The sequence below is a fragment of the Pimephales promelas genome, chromosome 1 (assembly GCF_988280905.1).
Source record: "Pimephales promelas chromosome 1, fPimPro1.hap1.1, whole genome shotgun sequence".
In the NCBI taxonomy this organism is placed as follows: Eukaryota; Metazoa; Chordata; class Actinopteri; order Cypriniformes; family Leuciscidae; genus Pimephales; species Pimephales promelas.
This window is the reverse complement of record NC_142769.1, coordinates 8,683,866-8,693,714: the sequence shown is the minus strand read 5'-3', so window position 1 is coordinate 8,693,714 and position 9,849 is coordinate 8,683,866. Positions and strand designations below refer to the sequence as shown.

The following is a 9,849-nucleotide window of genomic DNA, read 5'->3' as shown; positions in this document are numbered from 1 at the left end:
TAGGAGAGTCATCACAGAACAGAGCAAGATGACAATTTGAGCTTATAAAACTTAACCTTTATTTATTTTTTATTTTTTAAATGAGCGATCATTTCGCTTGATAAGACCCTTATTCATCGTCTGGAATCATTTAAAGCCCTTTGAACAGTTTGAACTAAAACTGTCTTTTGGACCTTGAATCGTTTGGTTCCCAATTGAGTCCATTATATGGAGAAAAATCCTGGAATGTTTTCATCAAAAACCTTAATTTCCATTCAAATGAAGAAAGACATGGACATCTTGGATGACATGGGGGTGAGTAAATTATCAGCTTAAAATAACACTTTGCACTTTGTTTAACATTAAACCCAAATGTTTAAATTTGCACTTTAACACTCGAGTTTTTGCTGTGTAACATTCAACAAATTGGACATGGAATGTTAGAAGTCAACATTCCTATCATGTTGAATTTTTAATCTAAAATTACGTTTAAAGAATGTTTGAGGAACATTATATTTTAAATTATACTTTTAAAACACGTTCATCTAATGTCAAGAAAACAATACATTTTTCACATTCCCAGAACCAACGCTGAATATTAGAGAACGTTCTTATAACAAAATGTTGTTAGCTGGGTTAACGTTTTTTAGCTTTTGTAGCTCGGTTGCTTTTAAAACATAGCTTTTCCAGGAGCTAACTACTTTTTTAGGTACCTGTTATTTTTTAACAAATTAAATAATTTGCTTGTATATCTGCTTGTTACCCCCTTATTACCTCAAACTTAACATATTGTTCCCTTATACCTACACAGAAGTACACTATATTCACAGAAACGTACATCGTAATTTCAGTGTACTTACGAAGTTATTTGCAGGTTGTATATCTACTTGTTACCCCTTTATTACCCCAAACTTAACATATTGTTCCCTTATACTTACACGGAAGTACAATATAATTACAGAAATGTACACCGTAATTTCTGTGTACTTACCCAGTTGTTTGCGGGTCGTAAAATAAAGTGTTACCAATTTAGCATATATTTCACTTATTCTTAAAAAACGCTAAACCACCTGATGTATGTAGCTTTTATAGGCCTATTAGTTTAATTGGAGTTACTACTCTCTAAATTGCTGGCCAGAAGACTCGAGACATTTTTTCCCAACCTAATAAACCCTGATTAGACTGGCTTTATTCAGAAGTGTTTTTCTGTCACCAATATAAGAAGGGTCCTGAATGTAATACACTATACAAACCAACAGAATTGTAAGGCTATCTCTGTATCTCTGGATGGGCCACACACAGTTGGGGACATCCTTTCACTGTTTTTGGAGCTTCATTGCTTGAAAAATTAAACTCCATTCTTTAGATAAAATTGAAAAAAGATCCTGGTCTTTTTCTCCTGGGGCTTCCATCCAAGAGGCAGGCAATGACACTTACAATGGATACATCAGGATACAAACCGTTAGATAAACTACTACTTGTGGCAAAGTAATGAAAGGAAATGATGAATCAATGATATTTTTTTCCAAATATGGTTATACAATATGGTATGGTAATAATGTATCTTATCATTTATGCGCTGTTTTTTGTTTGTTTGGGGTTGTTTGTGTATTTCATTTGAAACCAAACCCATTGTCACCATTTTTTTTTTCACCAATATAAAAGTCACATTTCATATTTTGTTCATGCTAACACTGAATAAACATGTAAAAAAAATATTAAAAAATACAAGGCTTAAGACATTTATTTTCTTTTTTAATACAAGACAAACCACACCAGCAGTGAAATGGTTAATCTAGCCCCCATCCCCCTCCCCCTTAAGACAGGCACAGACACAAGCCCCTTACACACAGAGATTCCGGAAAATACACGGATAATGTGACCCGGCATTTGTCCCGGGATTGTTTGATTTCGGTTCATTCACACTGCAGTCATTTGCCGGGATCTGTGAGTGCGTTCACACACAACCCGTAAAGATCCCGGAAAAAAAGACACATGACGTCAGGATGAGATGTGTAACGTACGCGTCGAAAACATCTACATGCGCATACTGTTCCACAAAGCTGGTGAACGATCTCAGCTTTAGCATGGATAGTGAGGAGCTCCTGATCTCTGCTTCGTTCCAGTTTGCAGACATTTGTTCGTCCTTTCTTTGTTGATGGTGAACACAAACTTTCACACAGAAGGCGTTCTGGCAATTTTTCTGGCAATTTCCCGGGATGAACAGAGATGTAGGCTGAGAGATAGAATGACCATATTCAAACAAAAATATCAGACTTTCTGTTGGGTCGAGCTAATGACTGTAAATTAGAAAGTTATCTGGCTTGATTAGTACAATATACGTACTGAGTTTTGATACTGGAGATCAAAAACTACACCCGTTTCTGAAACTTTGCACATGTCTACTGGCTAATAAATGTAATGTGTCTGTCAAGTTTCAAGCAATTTCAAGCATGCTAAGACTAAGAGTCTAAAAAGCATCAAACAAGAATATTAAAGTTTGATGTGTTGCCACGGCAACAGTATCTAAGATGTCAATATTCCTTTCACAAGTCTAAATCTGGCATGTGGCATGTGTACATTAAACACATAAAGTTTGAAGCAAATCATGTAAATATTAGAGGGTGATTTCAAAGCATTTGTGTGACACTTCCTGCTGCCAGTTGGTGGTGCTATAACTTTGACTCACAAAAGTCACATCAGTGGGATCGGCCTCTTACAATGAACACACTGCTGAAGTTTCATCAAGATCAGTTAATATTTCTTGCCATAATTTTGTTTCCTCGCCCAGGTACCTGCTTCAGCCCGGCTCTGATGGCCGCGGGTTCTGACCCGTGTGCAAAGTTTCAAGAGTTTCGAGCACGTTAAGGGCCACAAAAGTGCCAAAAAGTTAGTAAAATAATAATTTTCCTAATTTTCTAAGGAAATAGGGCCTTCGCCTTTTCAAGGCTTGGGCCCTAATAAATAATAATAATTAATAATAAAATAATCCCAAGGAAAACAATTGGGCTCTGCACCCTTTCAGGGCTTGGGCCCTAATAATAAATAATCCTAAGGAAAACAATAGGGATCTGCACCCTTTCAGGGCTTGGGCCCCAATAATTCTAAGGAAAACCATAGGGCCTTCACCTTTTCAAGGCTTGGGTCCTAAAAAAATAATCCTAAATAAAACAATAGGGCTCTGCGCCCTTTCAGGGCTTGGACCCTAAAAATAGAGAAACACAAGACCTACATTACACATTATTACACTTATTATTAACCAGTATGGCTTTATGTCTGTCATACATCTACAGAAGTTGTTATTGAGATGTTTAATTGAAAATGTTTGGTTTGAAGTTACCATTGTAGAGATCAGTGTTTGCTTTAGTTGGGAGTTGCAGTGTTTGCTTTAGCTGCGAGTTGCAATGTTTGCAAGCAAACCTTTGCCTTTTTAACTTTAGTTTGTTTCTTGTTTGAACTGCAATTTTACAAGTCACACTTGTACACACACACGGTCTATGAATGCAGTTTGTTATATTAATTTGACAAAATTATAATTTAGCCTGTTCTTTCACTAATGTTATTCAGAGTATCCTGTATCAAAAGTGTTTACCTACTACTGTGAAACTACAGCAATCAGTTACAATGATCAGTTATAATCATTGCAACATGCAACATTTGATTGTCACTATTGTTCAGATTGTGCTGATTGTTGATGTCTGTGTGTGTCTGACTCATGTACAAATTCAAAATGTTTATTTACATTAATTATTTCAATATCATTCACAATAACTAATTAACCCTGTTAACTCTAATGCTGCAGATTCAGATATCTGATCAATAAAAATTAAACATATAGAAAGGGTGAGATCAGTGATTCAGATTAGTTTAAGACTATTGTGGATTACCATAACAACCATAAACAACGGATCATCTTCTGCCTGACTTCTTGCCACAACAAATGTGCTTTATAAACTCAATTACAGTAGACAGAGAGAAACTAATGCTAAAGCAAACACTGATCGTTATTATGGTGACTACAAACTTTATTATTTTCAATAAAACATCAACTCAATCTGTTAATTCTCAATGAATTGCTTTGTACATGTATAAAAGAAATAATGTTAAACTGGGTTTTAAACTGTCCCCACACGGTGTTTCTTGAAAACTACAAATATTACCCAGAATGCATTATTTTCCACGGTATATTACTTATTTAATGGGCCTTTTTAACAGCGAGGGTTAACAGTTTAGTTATATGACAGGGATGTCTATGGGGTCTGGCCATTCTGTTGCAACAACACAGGGGAGTCTGGATAAACCTTAAATCCAGCATAGAGGGGTTCAATGAATGTGGTGTTGAATGTGTGTAAGTGTGTGAGTGTGTGTGTGTCAGAGACGCTGTAGAAGGACAGAGTGCCAGCCGACACGTCCACATACACTCCTACTCTCTTAGAGGATGAAGGGACAGGTATATCTGTTTGCTTGCAATTGTGATAAGCAGAATAACTTTTGAAAGAGCAATACAGATTCCAGGACTTTTCACTGTATCCAAACCAACAGTCTTCACCCAGCCCTTTCCTCCTGATTCCCTTATAAGCTACTGCAATATCAGCTCCCCTTCCACTCCATACAGCCTCCCAGTAACAGCGTCCAGTCAGACTCTGTCCACACAGAACCTGCTCAAAGCCATCAAATCTGTCTGGATGATCAGGATATGACTGCTTATCTTCCACTCGTGTCACCTTTCTGTTGTCCTCAGACAGAGAGAGTTTAGCATGTGCTGTGTTTGGATCCAGTGTGAGATCACAGGCATCTGAATACAAGGAGATTAAAAGAGAGAACTTTTACAACTCACATATGTTTTGTTACTATATATGTTGGACATACAGTATGTTTTCCGGATAACATGGCAGATAGGGATAACTGAACCCCATCTAGCGTATCAGTAAGCAGTTTTCCTATCTCAAACAGTAGAGTTTTTTTTTTTTGCTTGCAATGCTAAGGTATTGGGTTTGATTCCCAGGGATAGCAAGAACTAATAAGAATGTAATGTGTGTCTTAAAATGCAATGTAAGTCGCTTTGGATAAAAGCGTCTGCCAAATGCATAAATGTAAGTAGGTTTGAGAAGCTCGCCATACTTAATTCATGGTTTAGTTTTTACAGGCCAAATCACACACACACACACACACACACACAAAGCCATGTTCCTGAATCATGAGCAACTGTGATAAAGAAAAATTGGAAGGTAATGGAGGGGAAAACCCTTACAGGAACCACACTCATCTGACATTACAATGATAGAAGAGTGCAATAATACGATGAAATAAAAAGTGTGCACATAAGCAAAGCAATAAGTGATTAATTCCCAGTCAACACGTTGATCCCACAGTGATGTCTCCATGTGGTCACACCGTCTGTGAGTTCACAGTATTGAAAAGTGTAACCTCACAGCACTCTCATTTTCTCAAACTATGACAACATTATGAGCTCATCCTAGCTAGAAATGCTATTGTTCTATGTGTTGAATGTTTTGAGAGCATTATGTTACGTTCTTGTAACGTTTTCTGTTATCAATTTTATTTTTGTTACCAGAATGTTCTTCTAAAAGGCAGAGATGTGCACAAATACATCAAAAAGTATTCAATTACAAATTACAAATACTTACCCAGACAGCAAACTGACATTGAATCAACGTGGAAACGACGTCTCTCATGACATCGAAACAACGTTGATTTTGCTCATCAAATTAACGTTGAACCAACGTCAGACGCGGCATTCTTCAAAGCTAAATGAAAATCGAAAATTGGTTTGCTTTCATAACGTTGAAACAACGTTGATTTCAAGTTGATTTTCCGTTAGTTTTGAAAGAATGACGCGTCTGACAGTTCAACGTTAATTCGATGAGCAAAACAATTTCAGATCAACGTTGTTTCGATGTCATGTTTCCACGTTGATTCGATGTCAGTTTGCTATCTGGGACTCATTAAATGTATTTGTGATGCGATCTGGGAAAACCACCACATGGTGAAATTTGAAATATTACAGGTTTTGTGATCATATCAAAGCTGGGTTCAATCAATCCCCTTCCAAATCTGTTTTTATTTCGATTGGCGACACTGGCGCTCTTTTTATATTGCCTTTTTTTCATATCACATATTTTAGTAATCATCATAGATTATGTATCATTCGAAAGCTTGCAAACTCAAAATTCATCCTGTGAAAACCATTTTGAAATTGAACGATTGAGAGGCGAGCAAGGTCTTTTAAACAAGCAGCTTCAGACTCTGTTGTTCTCTTGTGCTCCGCATCACACCTCACGATAACGCTGGCTAAAAATAAATAAATAAAAACTTGCGTGCCTTGTTTGTAGTTTACAGAGGACTGACGGGACCTTTATTCTGTTATACGGTTTATTTTGATAGGCGAAACTGTCTTTGTAGTGTTTAGAGAAGGAGAAATAAATGGTCATTTTATTTGCACCTCGGCTCCGCGCGTGTTATGTTATGTTCTTAAAGAGGCTACATGCGTTTTCCTGAAATTTAAACTCGCGACTGAAACTGCTCTTCCTTTCTGCTCGCACTCGCAGCGCGCGCTCGTACATGCAAACTTCACAAGTCATCTGCTGCAATGAGGTCAACATTATTATGTTTACAGAGGTAAGAACAGTCAAATATATTGTTTGAGATAAGTGTTCTGCTTGTGAGTGTAGGCTTCTTGCTGACTAGCAGTGGTGGCAGAGTGATCTGAAACGTTTAAAGCCCGGAACATACCAAGCCGACGCCGACGAACTAGTGCTGATTAAAGCCGACTGTTTTGTTGCCTCTCGTCGGGGTAAAAAGCTGCACTTGAACACACCGAGAAAACTACAGGACACTGTCAGCTATAATGTGTGTTCTGCACCTGCGTATAATGAGCCAACTGTCTATTTCTGCAGATATATTAGTCTATATTCGTCATTCAAAAAGGAAAACTGACGCTGCCGACAGCAGATACACACACTGTAACAAACAAAGCAGCGCTTGCTTACCTTTTTGAATATCAATCCTGCTAAACACTTTCTTTATTCCACTCCGCCCATGTTAATATTGAAATATTCGCCAAGGAACACTCACGTAAGATGACGTAACATGAGAACAGCCGTCTATCTTTACCGTTTTGACGTCTGTTTGCTTGCTTGTCCCTGACGGCCCAACACCAATTCAACATGTCGAAAAGGGGGAAACAAAGCCGATGAGGACTAATTTCCGCGGTCGGCTTGGTGTGTTCCGGGCTTAACATGAACGCGCTTGACGTCACATCCGCAGACAGCGCGGGGAAAGTCCGACCCGACAGAAAATAGGAAAAATAGGAGCTTATATACAGGCTTATAGGTGCACCCACTGTGAGCGGACAAGCTGTCAGTATGCTCATGAGGAGATGTTTGAGTCATAAATGATAAAATAAAAAGGCTATTGTTACGTTTATTTTTGGGGGAAAAGCTGCATATAGCCTCTTTAAAGAGAAAGACACATCTTTTCAGCTTGCCACTGTAAATCGCTTTTTTTCTGTACTTAGTGCAATGTCCCTCTCTGTGCTGACAATGATGCACCTGAGCCCCTTGGGGACCCTAACCAATCTCCTGCATTCTGCCAGAACGAACAAACAGGACGTGCAACAAGTGACGCAATAGTTAGACACTATTTCGGATTTGGATTTGTTTTGGATTTCAAAAATTAGTGATCGCCATTCTTTGCATTTTCTTGGTTATTTTGTAATCATTGCATGCCATGCATCACTAATAAATATTCTAAAAACAAAAAGTATTTTTCGATTGTGATGAATATATATATGTATATTAGGGCTGTGCAAAAATTAATTGCGATTAATCGCATCCAAAATAAAAGTCTGTGTTTACATAATATATTTGTGTGTGCTGTATATAATTATTTTGTATATATAAATACACACACATGGGTGTGTAAATTTAAGAAAATGTGTTATTCATATATAAAATATTTATATTTATATAATATAGATGATACATTTATATATATATACAGAATTTAAGCGCAAATAATTCTTAAATATATACATGCATGCATAGGTATTTATATATACAAAATAATTATATACAGCACACACAAATATATATATATATATATATATACGTATATTAATCACATATTCATCATCAAATTCGGATCCGAATATTCCACATACGCATATGATGGAACTCCCCGTAGCTCCCGTACGACTCTCCATTGAAAATGAATGACTTCCGGTCTGACGACTGTCGTTTGTCGTGTGCAGTGGAAAGGCGGCTTGAGTGTTATTCCCTGATCTGTTATCCCGTGTTTACCTGGACTCTTGACCCTTGCCTGTTTACGAACCAGTGCTGCCTGCCTCAACCTACGCCTGTTAACACCACGAATTATTGGATTGCCCTTGTTTATTTTTTGTGCCTGGTTTATACCTGTTTAGTTAAAGTTATAATAAAGCTCTGTGCATGGATCCGACTGGCTCTGTCTGTATGTTACAGATATCTTGTAAGATACTGCATGATCCAAATATAGTATTAATTTATACATTTTTAAAGTTTTCATTACATGTTGGGCATGAAATACATGCTGAATCCACCCTTCTGATGGGATCAGTTTAATCCAGATTTTTTGGATCGAAGTGATCTAATCCGATTATGTAATCCGTTTTTTCTTTAAAAAAAAAAACATTTTCAAGATTTGATTCAATCCGTTATCCAAAATGGATTACTTTTGAAAAACCGGGCCCTGGATTTGCTTATTAGCAGTTTTTCAGCTAGTAGACAGCTGAAATCAACTGTCAGTCAGTTCATGGCTGGAATAAACAAATGGCAGGACTTCTACTTTCTGACTCCTGGATAATACACCTCTTGTCATATGGAGAGATCACTGTGAGATCAATCTGTTGACATGGTTATATTAATAATTTAAACAGAATTTTTATCATGTCATATGGTAGGGGGCATTATTTCACTAGTAATGAATCTCCTGAACAAAAGGCATATGAAGAAGCATAAACAGGCAAAAGCATATGTAAGCAGATGCATGTAAAAATATTGAAACTTACCCATATTCAAATGTTGATAATAAAATAATGCAACAATAAGCTACTATTAAACTTTTTTTAAGCAGAGGCTCTGCTCTTTTTTTTTTTTTTTAGATATTTCAAATGTTGATAATAAAAGAATGCTAGAATATGCTAGAATAAAAAAAATTAAACAGAGGCTCTGTTCTTTCTTTTGATATATTTCCTGTTCAGACATTCATAGTGTTGTACAGTAGGCTAGTAGCTAAAATCGACATCTTCACTCTTTATTCAAGTATTATTCAAAATGTGTTAACGGTTTTGTCAGCACATTGGATAGTTGTGTTTGGACTCATTGTGTTTTGACTCACAAAAACTATTTTTTTTATTTGTGATCATTTTTGCCCAGGCTGTCATATAAAGAAATTATAATAACAAAGACAAGAGAGAACTAATGAAACATTAATAACTGATTATGTTGTTGTCAATGTATGCTTTCTCCTCCTTATAGCTTTTTGTTTTTTTGTGCAGTTTTTTGCATAGTAAACAAAACCTGTAGCTGCAGTTTGTCTTTTTTTAACCAAATAATGTTGTACCTTAACCAAATTTACTGTTTTGTTCTTCCCTCATATTTAGAATATTTTAAAAAATATATAAAATATATATTCCTCATGTTTCAGAGGTTAACTTGAACTCGTAGGGTCTTTGAAAACAAACATCACAAAATTTTTATTAGTAATGATGTAAATATATTAAAAAATAATTTAAAAAAATACTGAACTGAACTCAAAACTTCAGATTAATTTAAGAAAAATGTGTTTTTTTTGTTTTTTTTTTGTTTTGTT

General features: G+C 36.3%; 2 protein-coding genes across 2 annotated transcripts in view; both read right to left on the bottom strand.

Moving 5' to 3' along the window:
* LOC120477391 (protein NLRC3) overlaps positions 1 to 9,849 on the bottom strand; it is a 41,147-nt gene that overhangs the window by 4,064 nt on the left and 27,234 nt on the right. The window lies entirely within an intron of this gene.
* LOC148998330 (stonustoxin subunit beta-like) lies at positions 1,706 to 9,845 on the bottom strand. Its single transcript, XM_089123378.1, has 2 exons — positions 8,162 to 9,845; positions 1,706 to 4,774 (listed from the first exon to the last, which is right to left on the bottom strand). Exons 1-2 carry the CDS (start codon positions 8,163 to 8,165, stop codon positions 4,230 to 4,232), a joined length of 549 nt encoding a protein of 182 aa, XP_088979504.1. The 5' UTR covers positions 8,166 to 9,845; the 3' UTR covers positions 1,706 to 4,229.